Source organism: Salmo salar, chromosome ssa08, assembly GCF_905237065.1.
Source record: "Salmo salar chromosome ssa08, Ssal_v3.1, whole genome shotgun sequence".
Taxonomy (NCBI): domain Eukaryota; kingdom Metazoa; phylum Chordata; class Actinopteri; order Salmoniformes; family Salmonidae; genus Salmo; species Salmo salar.
Window position 1 is genome coordinate 20,629,729 of NC_059449.1, and position 20,956 is coordinate 20,650,684.

Genomic DNA, 20,956 nt, shown 5'->3' on the forward strand with positions numbered 1-20,956 from the left:
CCACAATGTATATATAATACCCAATCATGAGTCAAAGAAAATAATATGGATCCTGTAGGACACAATGAACTGTAGGACACTGGAAAACAATAGTGTACATCTACAGGTTAACAGTTGACATGATATTTTATTTACTGATAGAGATATAGGAGAATCTAGTACAGAACAGAGACAGTTTTGCAGGACACATAGACTAAAAGGCATACTCTTACATAGTTGGTGAAAGGTGGCGCTCACACAGAACACATACTGTACAACGAGTGGACAACACATTAGGAACACTTGCTCTTTCCATGACAGACTGACCAGGTGAATCCAAGTGAAATCTATGATCCCTTATTGATGTCACCTGTTAAATCCACTTCAAATCGGTGTAGATGAAGGGGAGTAGACAGGCTAAAGAAGGATTTTTAAGCTTTGAGAGGATTGAGACATGGATTGTGTATGTGTGCCATTCAGAGGGTGAATGGGGGGTGCAACTCAATATTAGGAAGGTGCTCTTACTGTTGTGTCCACTCAGTGTAAATCACAACGCAATGACAGGTTATATTGACGTGCAAAATTAAAATGTTAAATCATATTTCTTATCGTTTAAGGCAAGTTAACGCTTGGCTCTTGTTGCAGAACGACAGAAGGGACGAGAAGCGAAGAGCTGCAGTGCCTGGTTATATAAACACATTGTCTCCCTCACTGAGGAATTTGTCATTAAAGATTTGTGGAACTTTAAGTAATCATGGACACCTTGGTCTTCATTACAGGGCTAATCACCAAAAAATCTGTGAGTGTTTATTTGTGTGTGTGTGTGTGTCAGAGAGGCTGGTGTGAGGAGCTATAGGAGGATGGGCTCATTGTAATGGCTGGAATGGAATTCATGGAACGGAGTCAAACGTGGTTTCTATATGTTTGATACCGTTCCACATGCTCCATTCCAGTCTTTACAATAAGCCATCCCTATAGCACCTCCCATCAGCTTCCTCAGGTGTGTGTGTGTGTGTGCCACTACGGGTGCATGCATGTGTGCGGCTAAGTGCAGGTAAGTGCTAGTTTTGATCCACTACGACAGCTGGTTTCTACAGGAGGGGGTGGGAAGATATAAAGGGACGGACGATGGCTGGTCTCTACAGGAGCGGGTGGGGAAGAAATAAAGGGACGGACGATGGCTGGTCTCTACAGGAGGGGGTGGGGAAGACATAAAGGGACGGACGATGGCTGGTCTCTACAGGAGGGGGTGGAGAAGATATAAAGGGACGGACGATGGCTGGTCTCTACAGGAGGGGGTGGAGAAGATATAAAGGGACGGACGATGGCTGGTCTCTACAGGAGGGGGTGGAGAAGAAATAAAGGGACGGACGATGGCTGGTCTCTACAGGAGGGGGAAGATATAAAGGGACGGACGGCTCATTTCCTTTTTTCTTTCTCCGCCCCAAGACACCGCACCCCCTCCAGCAGCATAGGAGTACCATGATGACGATCTACAGAGAGAGAGAGAGGGGGAGGGAGAGAGTGGGGAGGGATGTGAGAGAAAGGGAGAGTGAGGGAAAAGAGAGAGGGAAGGAGGGAGAGGGTGGGGAGGGGTGTGAGAGAAAGGGAGAGTGAGGGAAAAGAGAGAGGGAAGGAGGGAGAGGGTGGGGTAGATTGGGTTGGTGGGGAAGAGATAGGGAGAGAGAGAGAAAGAGGGAGGGAGGGAGGGAGATTGAGAAAGAGAGCAGAAGAGTGACTGTTATTTTGCTGAGTAAAAGGATCATATTGACTGTGTGATGTAGAGGAAGTTGCAGAGACCTCTTAGTCCACCAGAGGGTGCTGTCCACCCTTTAACACTGACAGGCCATAGCACATCTGTTGCATAATAGCATTTAACTCCGCAGGATGTCTTACTGTAAATACCATAAGTAAGTGGTAACTAACTGCAGATATTTCTCTATTAACACAGGGTTACTGCCCAGATAATCAGTATGTGTGTCACTGTGTGTGTTTCTGTGTGTATGACTATGTCCATACATGAGCAGGCACACAGGAGTAACTCACCCATGACCCGGGCCTGTAGTCTGACCTGCAGACGTTGGTCCCTCTTCCCCCGGCTGACCAGCGTCAGCTCCTCCTGCAGCACCCCCTCCTGGTGGGTGGTGTACTCACACGTCACCTTCACCCCACCTTGAGAGTGGGAGGGAGGAAGGGAGGGAGCAGGATAGCAGGAGATGGCAGATGGACCAAGATAGACAAGGAACGGATGGAGAGAGGGAGAGAGATAGGGAATGGATGGAGAGAGGGAGAGAGATAGGGAATGGATGGAGAGAGGGAGGGAAATAGGGAATGGATGGAGAGAGGGAGAGAGATAGGGAATGGATGGAGAGAGGGAGAGAGACAGGGAATGGATGGAGAGAGGGAGAGAGACAGGGAATGGATGGAGAGAGGGAGGGAAATAGGGAATGGATGGAGAGAGGGAGGGAAATAGGGAATGGATGGAGAGAGGGAGAGAGACAGGGAATGTATGGAGAGAGGGAGAGAGATAGGGAATGGATGGAGAGAGGGAGGGAAATAGGGAATGGATGGAGAGAGGGAGAGAGATAGGGAATGGATGGAGAGAGGGAGAGAGACAGGGAATGGATGGAGAGAGGGAGAGAGACAGGGAATGTATGGAGAGAGGGAGAGAGACAGGGAATGGATGGAGAGAGAGAGAGAGACGGAATGGATGGAGAGAGGGAGAGAGATAGGGAATGGATGGAGAGAGGGAGGGAGACGGAATGGATGGAGAGAGGGAGAGAGACGGAATGGATGGAGAGAGGGAGGGAGACAGAGAGGTAGAAAAAGAAAGGGAGAGAAAGAAAGAAAGACATAAAAAAGTAGAGAAAGATGGAGACAGTCAATAATAAAAGGACAGGAATGGTCGGGGAAAGAGTGACATGAAGACAGAGACAAAAAGGTGTCAGACAGACAGAAGTAACGTTAGACTGAGAGACAGTAGTCTATTGAGTATTTATAGCCAGTATTTACTTCAATGTAATTTGCCATAGCTTGCCCACATACCATAAAATCTGTGTCCGAAATGCCACCATATTCCCTAGACAGTACACTAATTTGATCAGGGCCTATAGGGAACATTTAATGTTTCAAGTTAATAGAGTAGGCTGCTATCCGGGACACAACCCAGGGTTTTCTTACAGGAAGCCACTCTGAAAGCCCAGAGGGGAGCTCAGATTCTTTCCCCCTAAAATTCAAATGGCGCCCTATTCTCTACATTGTGTTCTACCTTTGACCAGAGGTCTATGGGCCCGCCGTATGGGCCCTGGTCGAAAGCAGTGCACTGTATAAGGAATAGGGTGCAGGGGAACATTTGGGACGAAGCCAGGGAATCAAATCAAATTTTATTGGTCACATGCGTCGAATACAACAGGTGTAGACCTTACAGTGAAATGCTTACTTACAAGCCCATAAATAACAATGCAGTTGGAATAAGAATAAGAAATAAAAGTAACAAGTAATTAAAGAGCAGCAGTAAAATAACAATAGTGAGACTATATACAGGCGGGTACCGGTACAGAGTCAATGTGCGGGAGCACCGGTTAGTCAAGGTAATTGAGGTAATATGTACATGTAGGTAGAATTATTAAAGTGACTATACATAGATGATAACAACAGAGAATAGCAGCGGTGTAAAAGAGGGGGGGGCGGGGGCAATGCAAAAGCATCTCTTCTTCTGGTCTCCTCTCTCTGAATCGATTCAGGGCTGAAATGGGAGCTGATGGATTGATCTCTTTGGTCTTTGTTCCCCTCTGGTAATGACTGTCTGATAGTGGTTATATTCCTCTGGTAATAACTGTCTGGTGGTGGTTATATTCCTCTGGTAATGACTGTCTGGTGGTGGTTATATTCCTCTGGTAATAACTGTCTGGTGTTGGTGGTTATATTCCTCTGGTAATGACTGTCTGATAGTGGTTACTTTCCTCTGGTAATGACTGTCTGGTGGTGGTTATATTCCTCTGGTAATAACAGTCTGGTGGTGGTTATATTCCTCTGGTAATGACTGTCTGGTGGTGGTTATTACTTTGGTAATGATGGTCTGGTGGTGGTTGTATTCCTCTGGTAATGACTGTCTGGTGGTGGTTATATTCCTCTGGTAATAACTGTCTGGTGGTGGATATATTCCTCTGGTAATAACTGTCTGGTGGTGGTTATATAGCTTTGGTAATGACTGTCTAGTGGTGGTTATTCCTTTGGTAATGACTGTCTGGTGGTGGTTGTATTTTCTGCTAATGACTGTCTGGTGGTGGTGGTTATATTCCTCTGGTAATAACTGTCTGGTGGTGGTTATATTCCTCTGGTAATAACTGTCTGGTGGTGGTTGTATTTTTCTGGTAATGACTGTCTCGTGGTGGTTATATTCCTCTGGTAATGACTGTCTGGTGGTGGTGGTTATATTCCTCTGGTAATAACTGTCTGGTGTTGGTGGTTATATTCCTCTGGTAATGACTGTCTGTTGGTGGTTATATTCCTCTGGTAATGACTGTCTGGTGGTGGTTATTACTCTGGTAATGACTGTCTGGTGGTGGTTATATTTCTCTGGTAATGACTGTCTGGTGGTGGTTATATTCCACTGGTAATAACTGTCTGGTGGTGGTTATTACTCTGGTAATGACTGTCTGGTGGTGGTTATATTCCTCTGGTAATGACTGTCTGGTGGTGGTTATATTCCTCTGGTAATAACTGTCTGGTGGTGGTTATATTCCTCTGGTAATGAATGTCTGGTGGTGGTTATATTCCTCTGGTAATGACTGTCTGGTGGTGGTTATATTCCTCTGGTAATAACTGTTTGGTGGTGGTTATATTCCTCTGGTAATATCTGTCTGGTGGTGGTTATATTCCTTTGGTAATGACTGTCTGGTGGTGGTTATATTCCTCTGGTAATAACTGTCTGGTGGTGGTTATATTCCTCTGGTAATGACTGTCTGGTGGTGGTTGTATTTTTCTGGTAATGACTGTCTGGTGGTGGTGGTTATATTCCTCTGGTAATGACTGTCTGTTGGTAGTTATATTCCTCTGGCAATGACTGTCTGGTGGTGGTTGTATTTTTCTAGTAATGACTGTCTGGTGGTGGTTATATTCCTCTGGTAATGACTGTCTGGTGGTGGTGGTTATATTCCTCTGGTAATGACTGTCTGTTGGTAGTTATATTCCTCTGGCAATGACTGTCTGGTGGTGGTGGTTATATTCCTCTGGTAATGACTGTCTGGTGGTGGTTATTACTCTGGTAATGACTGTCTGGTGGTGGTTATATTCCTCTGGTAATGACTGTCTGGTGGTGGTTATATTCCTCTGGTAATAACTGTCTGGTGGTGGTTATATTCCTCTGGTAATGAATGTCTGGTGGTGGTTATATTCCTCTGGTAATGACTGTCTGGTGGTGGTTATATTCCTCTGGTAATAACTGTTTGGTGGTGGTTATATTCCTCTGGTAATATCTGTCTGGTGGTGGTTATATTCCTTTGGTAATTACTGTCTGGTGGTGGTTATATTCCTCTGGTAATAACTGTCTGGTGGTGGTTATATTCCTCTGGTAATGACTGTCTGGTGGTGGTTATATTCCTCTGGTAATGACTGTCTGATAGTGGTTACTTTCCTCTGGTAATGACTGTCTGGTGGTGGTTATATTCCTCTGGTAATAACAGTCTGGTGGTGGTTATATTCCTCTGGTAATAACTGTCTGGTGTTGGTGGTTATATTCCTCTGGTAATGACTGTCTGGTGGTGGTTATTACTTTGGTAATGACGGTCTGGTGGTGGTTGTATTCCTCTGGTAATGACTGTCTGGTGGTGGTTATATTCCTCTGGTAATAACTGTCTGGTGGTGGATATATTCCTCTGGTAATAACTGTCTGGTGGTGGTTATATAGCTTTGGTAATGACTGTCTAGTGGTGGTTATTCCTTTGGTAATGACTGTCTGGTGGTGGTTGTATTTTCTGGTAATGACTGTCTCGTGGTGGTTATATTCCTCTGGTAATGACTGTCTGGTGGTGGTGGTTATATTCCTCTGGTAATAACTGTCTGGTGGTGGTTATATTCCTCTGGTAATAACTGTCTGGTGGTGGTTGTATTTTTCTGGTAATGACTGTCTCGTGGTGGTTATATTCCTCTGGTAATGACTGTCTGGTGGTGGTGGTTATATTCCTCTGGTAATAACTGTCTGGTGTTGGTGGTTATATTCCTCTGGTAATGACTGTCTGTTGGTGGTTATATTCCTCTGGTAATGACTGTCTGGTGGTGGTTATTACTCTGGTAATGACTGTCTGGTGGTGGTTATATTTCTCTGGTAATGACTGTCTGGTGGTGGTTATATTCCACTGGTAATAACTGTCTGGTGGTGGTTATTACTCTGGTAATGACTGTCTGGTGGTGGTTATATTCCTCTGGTAATGACTGTCTGGTGGTGGTTATATTCCTCTGGTAATAACTGTCTGGTGGTGGTTATATTCCTCTGGTAATGAATGTCTGGTGGTGGTTATATTCCTCTGGTAATGACTGTCTGGTGGTGGTTATATTCCTCTGGTAATAACTGTTTGGTGGTGGTTATATTCCTCTGGTAATATCTGTCTGGTGGTGGTTATATCCCTTTGGTAATGACTGTCTGGTGGTGGTTATATTCCTCTGGTAATAACTGTCTGGTGGTGGTTATATTCCTCTGGTAATGACTGTCTGGTGGTGGTTGTATTTTTCTGGTAATGACTGTCTGGTGGTGGTTATATTCCTCTGGTAATGACTGTCTGGTGGTGGTGGTTATATTCCTCTGGTAATAACTGTCTGGTGGTGGTTATATTCCTCTGGTAATAACTGTCTGGTGGTGGTTGTATTTTTCTGGTAATGACTGTCTCGTGGTGGTTATATTCCTCTGGTAATGACTGTCTGGTGGTGGTGGTTATATTCCTCTGGTAATAACTGTCTGGTGTTGGTGGTTATATTCCTCTGGTAATGACTGTCTGTTGGTGGTTATATTCCTCTGGTAATGACTGTCTGGTGGTGGTTATTACTCTGGTAATGACTGTCTGGTGGTGGTTATATTTCTCTGGTAATGACTGTCTGGTGGTGGTTATATTCCACTGGTAATAACTGTCTGGTGGTGGTTATTACTCTGGTAATGACTGTCTGGTGGTGGTTATATTCCTCTGGTAATGACTGTCTGGTGGTGGTTATATTCCTCTGGTAATAACTGTCTGGTGGTGGTTATATTCCTCTGGTAATGAATGTCTGGTGGTGGTTATATTCCTCTGGTAATGACTGTCTGGTGGTGGTTATATTCCTCTGGTAATAACTGTTTGGTGGTGGTTATATTCCTCTGGTAATATCTGTCTGGTGGTGGTTATATCCCTTTGGTAATGACTGTCTGGTGGTGGTTATATTCCTCTGGTAATAACTGTCTGGTGGTGGTTATATTCCTCTGGTAATGACTGTCTGGTGGTGGTTGTATTTTTCTGGTAATGACTGTCTGGTGGTGGTTATATTCCTCTGGTAATGACTGTCTGGTGGTGGTGGTTATATTCCTCTGGTAATGACTGTCTGTTGGTAGTTATATTCCTCTGGCAATGACTGTCTGGTGGTGGTGGTTATATTCCTCTGGTAATGACTGTCTGGTGGTGGTTATTACTCTGGTAATGACTGTCTGGTGGTGGTTATATTCCTCTGGTAATGACTGTCTGGTGGTGGTTATATTCCTCTGGTAATAACTGTCTGGTGGTGGTTATATTCCTCTGGTAATGAATGTCTGATGGTGGTTATATTCCTCTGGTAATGACTGTCTGGTGGTGGTTATATTCCTCTGGTAATAACTGTTTGGTGGTGGTTATATTCCTCTGGTAATATCTGTCTGGTGGTGGTTATATTCCTTTGGTAATGACTGTCTGGTGGTGGTTATATTCCTCTGGTAATAACTGTCTGGTGGTGGTTATATTCCTCTGGTAATGACTGTCTGGTGGTGGTTGTATTTTTCTGGTAATGACTGTCTGGTGGTGGTTATATTCCTCTGGTAATGACTGTCTGGTGGTGGTGGTTATATTCCTCTGGTAATGACTGTCTGTTGGTAGTTATATTCCTCTGGCAATGACTGTCTGGTGGTGGTGGTTATATTCCTCTGGTAATGACTGTCTGGTGGTGGTTATTACTCTGGTAATGACTGTCTGGTGGTGGTTATATTCCTCTGGTAATGACTGTCTGGTGGTGGTTATATTCCTCTGGTAATAACTGTCTGGTGGTGGTTATATTCCTCTGGTAATAACTGTTTGGTGGTGGTTATATTCCTTTGGTAATGACTGTCTGGTGGTGGTTATTCCTTTGGTAATGACTGTCTAGTGGTGGTTATTCCTTTGGTAATGACTGTCTGGTGGTGGTTATATTCCTCTGGTAATGACTGTCTAGTTGTGGTTATTCCTTTGGTAATGACTGTCTGGTGGTGGTTATATTCCTCTGGTAATGACTGTCTGGTGGTGGTGGTTATATTCCTCTGGTAATAACTGTCTGGTGTTGGTGGTTATATTCCTCTGGTAATGACTGTCTGTTGGTGGTTATATTCCTCTGGTAATGACTGTCTGGTGGTGGTTATTACTCTGGTAATGACTGTCTGGTGGTGGTTATATTTCTCTGGTAATGACTGTCTGGTGGTGGTTATATTCCACTGGTAATAACTGTCTGGTGGTGGTTATTACTCTGGTAATGACTGTCTGGTGGTGGTTATATTCCTCTGGTAATGACTGTCTGGTGGTGGTTATATTCCTCTGGTAATAACTGTCTGGTGGTGGTTATATTCCTCTGGTAATGAATGTCTGGTGGTGGTTATATTCCTCTGGTAATGACTGTCTGGTGGTGGTTATATTCCTCTGGTAATAACTGTTTGGTGGTGGTTATATTCCTCTGGTAATATCTGTCTGGTGGTGGTTATATCCCTTTGGTAATGACTGTCTGGTGGTGGTTATATTCCTCTGGTAATAACTGTCTGGTGGTGGTTATATTCCTCTGGTAATGACTGTCTGGTGGTGGTTGTATTTTTCTGGTAATGACTGTCTGGTGGTGGTTATATTCCTCTGGTAATGACTGTCTGGTGGTGGTGGTTATATTCCTCTGGTAATGACTGTCTGTTGGTAGTTATATTCCTCTGGCAATGACTGTCTGGTGGTGGTGGTTATATTCCTCTGGTAATGACTGTCTGGTGGTGGTTATTACTCTGGTAATGACTGTCTGGTGGTGGTTATATTCCTCTGGTAATGACTGTCTGGTGGTGGTTATATTCCTCTGGTAATAACTGTCTGGTGGTGGTTATATTCCTCTGGTAATGAATGTCTGATGGTGGTTATATTCCTCTGGTAATGACTGTCTGGTGGTGGTTATATTCCTCTGGTAATAACTGTTTGGTGGTGGTTATATTCCTCTGGTAATATCTGTCTGGTGGTGGTTATATTCCTTTGGTAATGACTGTCTGGTGGTGGTTATATTCCTCTGGTAATAACTGTCTGGTGGTGGTTATATTCCTCTGGTAATGACTGTCTGGTGGTGGTTGTATTTTTCTGGTAATGACTGTCTGGTGGTGGTTATATTCCTCTGGTAATGACTGTCTGGTGGTGGTGGTTATATTCCTCTGGTAATGACTGTCTGTTGGTAGTTATATTCCTCTGGCAATGACTGTCTGGTGGTGGTGGTTATATTCCTCTGGTAATGACTGTCTGGTGGTGGTTATTACTCTGGTAATGACTGTCTGGTGGTGGTTATATTCCTCTGGTAATGACTGTCTGGTGGTGGTTATATTCCTCTGGTAATAACTGTCTGGTGGTGGTTATATTCCTCTGGTAATAACTGTTTGGTGGTGGTTATATTCCTTTGGTAATGACTGTCTGGTGGTGGTTATTCCTTTGGTAATGACTGTCTAGTGGTGGTTATTCCTTTGGTAATGACTGTCTGGTGGTGGTTATATTCCTCTGGTAATGACTGTCTAGTTGTGGTTATTCCTTTGGTAATGACTGTCTGGTGGTGGTTATATTCCTCTGGTAATAAATGTCTGGTGGTGGTTATATTCCTTTGGTAATGACTGACTGGTGGTGGTTATATTCGTCTGGTAATAACTGTCTGGTGGTGGTTATATTCTTTTGGTAATCACTGTCTGGTGTTGGTTATATTCCTCTGGTAATGACTGTCTGGTGGTGGTTGTATTTTTCTGGTAATGACTGTCTGGTGGTGGTGGATATATTCCTCTGGTAATGACTGTCTAGTGGTGGTTATTCCTTTGGTAATGAATGTCTGGTGGTGGTTATTACTCTGATAATGACTGTCTGGTGGTGGTTATATTCCTCTGGTGATGAATGTCTGGTGGTGGTTATATTCCTCTGGTAATGACTGTCTGGTGGTGGTGGTTATATTCCTCTGGTATTAACTGTCTGGTGTTGGTGGTTATATTCCTCTGGTAATGACTGTCTGTTGGTATTTATATTCCTCTGGCAATGACTGTCTGGTGGTGGTGGTTATATTCCTGTGGTAATGACTGTCTGGTGGTGGTTATTACTCTGGTAATGACTGTCTGGTGGTGGTTATATTCCTCTGGTAATGACTGTCTGGTGGTGGTTATATTCCTCTGGTAATGAATGTCTGCTGGTGGTTATATTCCTCTGGTAATAACTGTTTGGTGGTTATATTCCTTTGGTAATGACTGTCTGGTGGTGGTTATTCCTTTGGTAATGATTGTCTAGTGGTGGTTATTCCTTTGGTAATGACTGTCTGGTGGTGGTTATATTCCTCTGGTAATGACTGTCTGGTGGTGGTGGTTATATTCCTTTGGTAATGACTGTCTAGTGGTGGTTATTCCATTGGTAATGACTGTCTAGTGGTGGTTATTCCTTTGGTAATGACTGTCTGGTGGTGGTTATTACTCTGGTAATGACGGTCTGGTGGTGGTTGTATTCCTCTGGTCATGACTATCTGGTGGTGGTTATATTCCTCTGGTAATAACTGTCTGTTGGTGGTTCTATTCCTCTGGTAATGACTGTCTGGTGGTGGTGGTTATATTCCTCTGGTAATGACTGTCTAGTTGTGGTTATTCCTTTGGTAATGACTGTCTGGTGGTGGTTATATTCCTCTGGTAATAACTGTCTGGTGGTGGTTATATTCCTCTGGTAATGAATGTCTGGTGGTGGTTATGTTCTTCTGGTAATGACTGTCTGTTGGTGGTTATATTCCTCTGGTAATAACTGTCTGGTGGTGGTTATATTCCTTTGGTAATGACTGTCTGTTGGTGGTTATATTCCTCTGGTAATAACAGTCTGGTGGTGGTTATATTCCTCTGGTAATAACTGTCTGGTGTTGGTGGTTATATTCCACTGGTAATGACTGTCTGGTGGTGGTTATATTCCTCTGGTAATGACTGTCTGGTGGTGGTTATTACTTTGGTAATGACGGTCTGGTGGTGGTTGTATTCCTCTGGTAATGACTGTCTGCTGGTGGTTATATTCCTCTGGTATTAACTGTCTGGTGGTGGTTATATTCCTCTGGTAATGAATGTCTGGTGGTGGTTTATTCCACTGGTAATAACTGTCTGGTGGTGGATATATTCCTCTGGTAATAACTGTCTGGTTGTGGTTATATAGCTTTGGTAATGACTGTCTAGTGGTGGTTATTCCTTTGGTAATGACTGTCTGGTGGTGGTTGTATTTTTCTGGTAATGACTGTCTTGTGGTGGTTATATTCCTCTGGTAATGACTGTCTGGTGGTGGTGGTTATATTCCTCTGGTAATAACTGTCTGGTGGTGGTTATATTCCTCTGGTAATAACTGTCTGGTGGTGGTTGTATTTTTCTGGTAATGACTGTCTCGTGGTGGTTATATTCCTCTGGTAATGACTGTCTGGTGTTGGTGGTTATATTCCTCTGGTAATGACTGTCTGTTGGGGGTTATATTCCTCTGGTAATGACTGTCTGGTGGTGGAGGTTATATTCCTCTGGTAATGACTGTCTGGTGGTGGTTATTACTCTGGTAATGACTGTCTGGTGGTGGTTATATTCCTCTGGTAATGACTGTCTGGTGGTGGTTATATTCCTCTGGTAATAACTGTCTGGTGGTGGTTATATTCCTCTGGTAATGAATGTCTGGTGGTGGTTATATTCCTCTGGTAATGACTGTCTGGTGGTGGTTATATTCCTCTGGTAATAACTGTTTGGTGGTGGTTATATTCCTCTGGTAATATCTGCCTGGTGGTGGTTATATTCCTTTGGTAATGACTGTCTGGTGGTGGTTATTCCTTTGGTAATGACTGTCTAGTGATGGTTATTCCTTTGGTAATGACTGTCTGGTGGTGGTTATATTCCTCTCGTAATAACTGTCTGGTGGTGGTTATATTCCTCTGGTAATGACTGTCTGGTGGTGGTTGTATTTTTCTGGTAATGACTGTCTGGTGGTGCTTATATTCCTCTGGTAATGACTGTCTGGTGGTGGTGGTTATATTCCTCTGGTAATAACTGTCTGGTGTTGGTGGTTATATTCCTCTGGTAATAACTGTCTGGTGGTGGTGGTTATATTCCTCTGGTAATAACTGTCTGGTGTTGGTGGTTATATTCCTCTGGTGATGAATGTCTGGTGGTGGTTATATTCCTCTGGCAATGACTGTCTGGTGGTGGTGGTTATATTCCTCTGGTAATGACTGTCTGGTGGTTGTTATTACTCTGGTAATGACTGTCTGGTGGTGGTTATATTCCTTTGGTAATGACTGTCTGGTGGTGGTTATATTCCTCTGGTAATAACTGTCTGGTGGTGGTTATATTCCTCTGGTAATGAATGTCTGCTGGTGGTTATATTCCTATGGTAATAACTGTTTGGTGGTGGTTATATTCCTTTGGTAATGACTGTCTGTTGGTGGTTATTCCTTTGGTAATGACTGTCTAGTGGTGGTTATTCCTTTGGTAATGACTGTCTGGTGGTGGTTATATTCCTCTGGTAATGACTGTCTGGTGGTGGTGGTTATATTCCTTTGGTAATGACTGTCTAGTGGTGGTTATTCCATTGGTAATGACTGTCTAGTGGTGGTTATTCCTTTGGTAATGACTGTCTGGTGGTGGTTATTACTCTGGTAATGACGGTCTGGTGGTGGTTATATTCCTCTGGTAATAACTGTCTGTTGGTGGTTATATTCCTCTGGTAATAACTGTCTGGTGGTGGTTCTATTCCTCTGGTAATGACTGTCTGGTGGTGGTGGTTATATTCCTCTGGTAATGACTGTCTAGTTGTGGTTATTCCTTTGGTAATGACTGTCTGGTGGTGGTTATATTCCTCTGGTAATAACTGTCTGGTGGTGGTTATATTCCTCTGGTAATGAATGTCTGCTGGTGGTTATGTTCTTCTGGTAATGACTGTCTGTTGGTGGTTATATTCCTCTGGTAATAACTGTCTGGTGGTGGTTATATTCCTTTGGTAATGACTGTCTGGTGGTGGTTATATTCCTCTTGTAATGACTGTCTGGTGGTGGTGGTTATATTCCTCTGGTAATGACTGTCTAGTGGTGGTTATTCCTTTGGTAATGACTGTCTAGTGGTGGTCATTCCTTTGGTAATGTATGTCTGGTGGTGGTTATTACTCTGGTAATGACGGTCTGGTGGTGGTTATATTCCTCTGGTAATAACTGTCTGGTGGTGGTTATATTCCTTTGGTAATGACTGTCTGGTGGTGGTTATATTCCTTTGGTAATAACTGTCTGGTGGTGGTTATATTCTTTTGGTAATCACTGTCTGGTGGTGGTTATATTCCTCTGATAATGACTGTCTGGTGGTGGTGGTTATATTCCTCTGGTAATGACTGTCTAGTGGTGGTTATTCCTTTGGTAATGAATGTCTGGTGGTGGTTATTACTCTGGTAATGACTGTCTGGTGGTGGTTATATTCATCTGGTGATGAATATCTGGTGGTGGTTATATTCCTCTGGTAATAACTGTCTGGTGGTGGTTATATTCCTCTGGTAATGACTGTCTGGTGGTGGTTTTATTCCTCTGGTAATGAATGTCTGGTGGTGGTTATATTCCTCTGGTAATAACTGTCTGGTGGTGGTTATATTCCTCTGGTAATTCCGATCAAAGCCTCAACCTCCATGGGTAGGATTGCATTGGTGGGGAACAGTGGATGGAGAGCGGATCCAAAGAACGGAAAATAGGTGATAAAAGGGGACGAGGTAGGGAAATTGTTGCCTTTCCGCCAGACAAGTATTCATTGGGGACAGAGGATGGAGGGGGAGAGTGGAGTGGGAGAAAAGGTAGAAGAAGGAGGGAGACCTTCGCCAGTGATCCAGACAGACGTTCAAGTTTCACAGATTTGATAACATACCGGTTACTGTAATAGTAGGTTACAGTAATGACATAAATCCGGTTACTGTAATAGTAGGTTACAGTAATGACAGAAACAGTGTCTTGTTATGGTGCTAATATGTTTGTTGGCAGAGACATGGGAGATTAGATATGCCTTGTTAATGATTTTCTGCCACTTTCAGGTCTACACTGCACCCACCTTTACCAGTATCCATTTTAATTCATATCCATTTGGACGATTTAGATCCTGTACAAGGAACACAGAAGCAATCATCTCAGTTTCTATCCTGGGTCGCATTCAATAGGCTTCGAACAGTATAAAAACTGACTGAAACAGGAAGGGACTACCTGGACTCCAATAACAAACACTCATTTTCATTTTCCATTGCAAAATGGTTTAACGTTTTCTTTGGCATGCCCTAATGAATACGGGCCTGGTCTCCCACGTACCCTCTGGTGTGGGTGTGACACGGTTGACTTTGAGGAGGGGTCTGGGCGTCGGTGATGAGGAGGAAGGGAGGGAAGACACATCTTTCCCCAGCACAGGCACCTCTGGGAGGGTGAAGACTATCTCATAACGATGCAGACTCCTCAGGAACCCTACCTGGACAGAGAGAGAGAGAGAGAGAGAGTGAGAGAGAGAGAGTGAGAGAGAGTAAGAGAGAGTGAGTGAGAGTGAGTGAAAAAGAGTGAGAAGGAGTGAGAGAGAGAACACAGTACAAATTACATAAACATTTATTAAATACTCACACACTTCTTATGAAATGCGTTAAGTAGTTCTTATGTAGGTACCCATCAGGGGTGCATTCAGCAGGTCATAACGTTGTATAAATATGTCATGAAGTACAAACATGGCTCTATGACCTGTAGAATGAGGAATCATGTCTGCTCTATTCATAACATTTCAATCTGAAATGTTCAGCAATGTTTGCCTACTGAACTTGGCACAAGCAATTCGAGCATTTGTATTCCAATCCCCGCCCACCTTAACCAGGAAGTTCCCATCAGGCTCTGGGAGAGCAGGGATGGCCGAATCCTTGGCTTTGTCCTCACGGTGAACAGGGGAGCCCATGGCATCCTCGTAGTCAGGGAAACGCACGCTTCCTCCCTTCGAGGTCGACCCTGGGGAAGAGGCAGTAAGAGCGTGACTCGGTCAGGGACAGAAATACACACACAGGCACATACTGTACACACGCACACACATATAATTCATGCATGGCTAAGCAGCTGTATACGACTGCAAGTTTTTATTGCGCTTTTATGAGAGAGAGAGACAGAGAGGGAGAGAGCGAGGGAGAGAGTTAGTGTTTTGGTCCATCAGTATAACTGTGGTCTGACATGGCATTAGGGCTTTACAATCAGCGGGAAGGGAATTGAAAATCCATGCACTTAGAGACAATCGCTGGCAGATTAATTAATTAAAGTTTGGGCGATATCAGTTGCATTCACACAGACAGAGGGGCAGACGGACAGACAGACAGACAGACAGACAGACAGACAGAAACAGACACACAAACACACACACATAGAAGTCAAGGACTCACCCTTCCTGCCTGTTGCCATGTCAACGTCAGGCCAGGAATGATGGATCACACTGTATCAGTCTGAATTTGTGATGTCATCATTACCCTCCTTCAGAGAACATGACAAGGAACAATGTAACGAGATAGAGCGAGAGGAAGAACAAGAGAGATGGAGAGAGAGAAAGGGGGAGCGAGATGAGGAATGAGAGAGGGGAAGAGTGAGGTGAGAAAGGGAGAGAAAGAGAAACCAAGTCACAATTTCTTTGTAAAGGTGACAGCTCCTCAACAACAGTTTCTTCTGGCTTCTGTCATGTTCTGCCAAAAGTTCCCTCAGACTCAACACCCTCTTAGAACTAGAAGTAGGACAGAGTAGCCCGTAGGCCTAGACACTAATCTAAGGTCAGTTAAACACTTTCCCCTCTAATTACGGTCATGATTTGGGTATAAGCGATGGCTGATCCTAGACCTGTGAATCAAAATAGGAAAAGCACTCACATATGAGGTTGCTTGTCTCAAGGTGTTTGGCAATAATTCTATGATATCTTAACGTAAAAGTCTAAAAAACTAAAGTGTCACTGGCAAAGTCATAATGGTAAAGTGGTTTATTTTCTTTAGCCCTGTGCCAGGTGGCAACTTCTACCCAAAAGTACTCTGGTACTGTAGCGTATCAATCCGCTGGATAGAGCCCTAGACCAAGTTCCAAATGGCACCCTAGTGCATTTGTTTTAACAAGGTCCCATAGGGGAATAGGGTGCCATCTGTTATGCATGTCCATAATGACCTTTGACCTTTAATTTAATCCTACTGCGGCTTTATCAATATCATTAGAAGCGCCCAGCTGTGAGTCCAGTCCAGTGTTGCAGACAAAGGCACGGCTAAACGACTCACTGACCTGCTCACTAAAGAAGCTTAACTCAGCCCCAAAGCTTAGCTGGTGGGATTAGAGGAAGAAACTAGAAGGAGTAATTTCTTACAGTTTTACCATGGGGAGTTGGGTACCTAGCCTAATTCACACAATCCTCCCTAATACGGAAACACTGGAGTGGGAATAGCCTTGAGTGTTATGTAACCTGAAACTAGAATGGGGAGAAAATAGAACACAGAACAGAGAGAAGCTCATTCCATTCCTCATTCAAACTCATTCCCCTCTATGTATAACTGATTTAACGTACCATCGACAGTTATCCAGTGATGGAAAAAGTACCCAATTGTCATCCTTGAGTAAAAGAAAAGACCCTAATAGAAAATGACTGAAGTGGAAGAGAAAGTCACCCAGTAAAATACTACTTGAGTAAAAATCTAAAACTATCTGGTTTTAAATATACTTAAAGATGCACAATGCAGAAATCACTCCACCATTTCCTGGTTGCTAAAATTGGTTGCCTAATTTTAGTTTATGTGGCAAAACAAGCAAGTAGAGAATCATTGTACCATGAAAACTGCTGTGAAATATATTTTCCATAACCAAAAATATTTTATTTTAAGCTGGTTGAAGCTTGTGTAGAAAACGGAAAGTAAAAGATGCAAAAACAAGACTTAAGAATGGGAAGCATAGAAATGGAGCACATAGAATAGATACACACTTCTTAGACTTGCTTTCAATGAGAACGATAGATCTATCACTCACATTTCAATGTGCATTTTTGTTGGGGTCACCCAAAAAGTTACATATTGTAGCTTTAAGTATCAAAAGTAGAAGCTATAAATCCTTCCAAATTCCTTATATTAAGCAAACCAGACGGCACAATTTCCTTTTTATTTATGGATAGCCAGGGGCACACTCCAACACTGACCACCAGACCATTTACAAACACTCAGACATCATTTACAAACAAAGCATGTGTGTTTAGTGAGTTTGCCAGATCAGAGGCAGTATGGATGACCAGGGACGTTCTCTTGATAAGTGTATGAATTGGACCATTTTTCCCTGTCCTTCTAAGCATTTGAATGTTATCGAGTAGCCTAGCCTACTGTTGGTGTCAGGGAAAATAAGGCCTAGTAAAAAGTACAGTGCATTCAGAAAGTATTCAGACCCCTTCACTTTTTCCACATTTTGTTACGTTACAGCATTATTCAATATTTTATATATATATATATTATTTTTTATTTTAATTTTTTTAACAATCTACACACAATACCCGATAATGACAAAGTGAAAACAGGTTTTTAGAAATGTTTTCATATGTATTAAAAGTAAAAAGGATAAAATATTTACATAAGTATTCAGACCATTTGCTATGAGACAAAAAATTGAGCACAGGTGCATCCTGTTTTCATTGATCATCCTTAAGATGTTTCTACAACTTGATTGGAGTCCACCTGTGGTAAATTCAAATGATTGGACATGATTTAGAAAGGCACACACCTGTCTATTTAAGGTCCCACAGTTGACAGTGCACATCAGAGCAAAAACCAAGCCATGAGGTCGAAGGAATTGTCTGTAGAGCTCCGAGACAGGATTGTGTCAAGGCACAGATCTGGGGAAAGGTACAATAAAAATTCTGCAGCATTGATGGTCCCCAAGAAAACAGTTGCCTCCATCATAAATGGAAAAAGTTTGGAACCACCAAGACTCTTCCTGGAGCTGGCCGCCAAGCCAAACTGAGCAATCAAGGGAGAAGGGCCTTGGTCAGGGAGGTGACCAAGAACCCAATGGTCACTATGACAAAGCTCCAGAGATCCTCTTTGGAGATGGGAGAACCTTCCAGAAGGACAACCATCTCTGCACCAATCAGGCATGTATAGTAGAGTGGCCAGACGGAAGCCAATCCTCAGTAAAAGGCACATGACAGCCCACTTGGAGTTTTCCAAAAGGCATCTAAAGAACTCTCAGACCATGAGAAACAAGATTCTCTGGTCTGTTGAAACCAATATTGAACTCTTTGGCCTGAATGCCAAAAGTCACGTCTGGAAGAAACTAGGCACCGCTCATCACCTGGCCAATACCATTCCTACGGTGAAGCATAGTGGTGGCAGCATCATGCTGTGGGGATGTCATGATCGAGGGAAAGATGAACTGTCCAAAGTACAGAGAGATCCTTGATGAAAACCTGCTCCAGACCCCAGACCTCCAATAGGACAACGACCCTAAGCACACAGCCAAGACAACGCAGGAGTGGCTTCTGGACAAGTCTCTGAATGTCCTTGAGTGGCCCAGCCAGAGCCCGGATTTGAACCCGATCGAACATCTCTGGAGAGACCTGAAAATAGCTGTGCAGCGACACTCCCCATCCAACCTGACAGAGCTTGAGAGGATCACCAGTGAAGAATGGGAGAAACTCCCCAAATACAGGTGTGCCAAGCTAGGTAGCATCATACCCAAGAAGACTCAAGGCTGTAATCACTGCCAAAGGTACTTCAACAAAGTACGGAGTAAAGGGTCTGAATACTTATGTAAATGTAATGTTAAATTTTTTTGCAAAACAGTTTTTTCTTTGTCATTATGGAGTATTATGTGTAGATTGATGAGGAAAAATAACAATTTTAAAATAAGGCTGTAACCTAACAAATTGTGGAAAAAGTCAAGGGGTCTGAAAACTTTCAGAATGCACTGTAGTAGGCTTCAAGTAAAGTACAGATATCCCCTAAAAAATAATTAAGTAGTAGTCTACTTCAAAGTATTTTTTACTTTGTTACTTTACACCACTGCAGTTATCAAAGGGACCTGGACGCACGGTGCAAAGGCATCGCGGTTGGTAGGCTTCTACCTTATTTGACACTGTCGCGGTTCTACATGCAAATGCAGCATTGGGAACGACCCAGCCCCGAGCCGCCACCACCGCATCAACAGGGAGGGACATCGATACGTGCGCCGTCCGGGACATTTTTGACCCTTTTTTAGCCTAATTACAAAATACTTGCGAATATGAAGTGTTCCTTAGGCTGCTTGGGTTGTTTACTGAATATATAGCCTATTCAATGTGTGTTTTAATTCTAATGTTACAAGGTCCATGAAAGACGATCACACACACTGCATGCCCATTGGATGGAGTGCGCATCAAAACTGGAACATAGGCACTGAGTTGCATTTGCTGTCGTTTAAACGGATGGGCAAAACTGCAACGAATATATTTAGCCAACAACAACATATTCGTTATATTGTCATTGTGGCATAAATCAAATCGAATATATTCAACCCGAGAGAGACAGACAGACAGACAGACGGACAGACGGGCAGATGGGCAGATAGCCTAGCCTACGCCCAGTTAGATGTCAAAACGATATGAACCTGCGAACTGGATTCCCCCCAGGTGCAAGAAAGCGTTTATGAAAACACTTACCGCTTTGGAGATTTGTTCAGTGCTTAGTGATGATGGTATCTGACAGCGGAACGCGTTACCATCCCAAACGGCATGCTGCTTGCTGTGTTTGTCTGATCTCTTATCTCGGAGGCGCTGCTCAGTCTCCTCTCCAGCTCTCCTCCTCCGGACCGACGCAGTGTATATCAGCCATGCATGGCGCGTCGCTTTCTCGGTGACCTATAGCTGCAGTCATTGGCGGATGCAGGCATCGCGGGGAGGGAAGTTTTTCAACGCCCCTCATGTAAACATCACGTTTACACTGTAATTATTCTGCCTATTAGATAGATGTGGTATAAACCCTATACCTGCTTTCAGATTGAATGAAATGCAGGCTATCAATTGGATAAATATTTTATTTGTAGCCTTATTGAATATGCTAATTTAATAGGCTCTAACAGAATATAATATAATATAATAGCCTATAAAATACTGTACTAGAAAGTTCAAGAAGATATGTGATGGACATCTCAAGGTCAGGGTTATTTTAGAAAAAATCATGCAATGATTTATTAGATTTGCCTCCAATTGAACTCCTATTACAACATGATTCAAATATATTCTGTCACTAATATAGTTTTCCAAAAAGTTTTCAGTCTCATTCACCCCAGGCTATCCAATATGGTAGGTTCAATCCCCAAATTCCATAAATTGTAATTATAGATGTATGTTTGATGTCCATTTACACAATCTGGACAGAAGTCAGTGATCATTGTGCTGTCTGTTTAAGATCAGTAATTCTGCATTAGTGATGGCCAACACAACCAAGGGGACTTCTTTTTAGATGGTGTTAGTTATATACAGTACATACACTGAGTGTACCAAACA

The 20,956-nt window shown here is 43.1% G+C and overlaps 1 protein-coding gene across 1 annotated transcript; it reads right to left on the bottom strand.

Moving 5' to 3' along the window:
- Positions 1-107: 107 nt before the first annotated feature.
- Positions 108-20,213, bottom strand: ct027 (CT027 protein). Its single transcript, NM_001140258.1, is given in 6 exon segments — positions 108-1,472; positions 2,026-2,151; positions 14,758-14,911; positions 15,293-15,429; positions 15,852-15,939; positions 20,111-20,213. Coding segments are annotated over 5 exon segments (510 nt in total). The 5' UTR covers positions 15,871-15,939; positions 20,111-20,213; the 3' UTR covers positions 108-1,398.
- Positions 20,214-20,956: the final 743 nt, after the last annotated feature.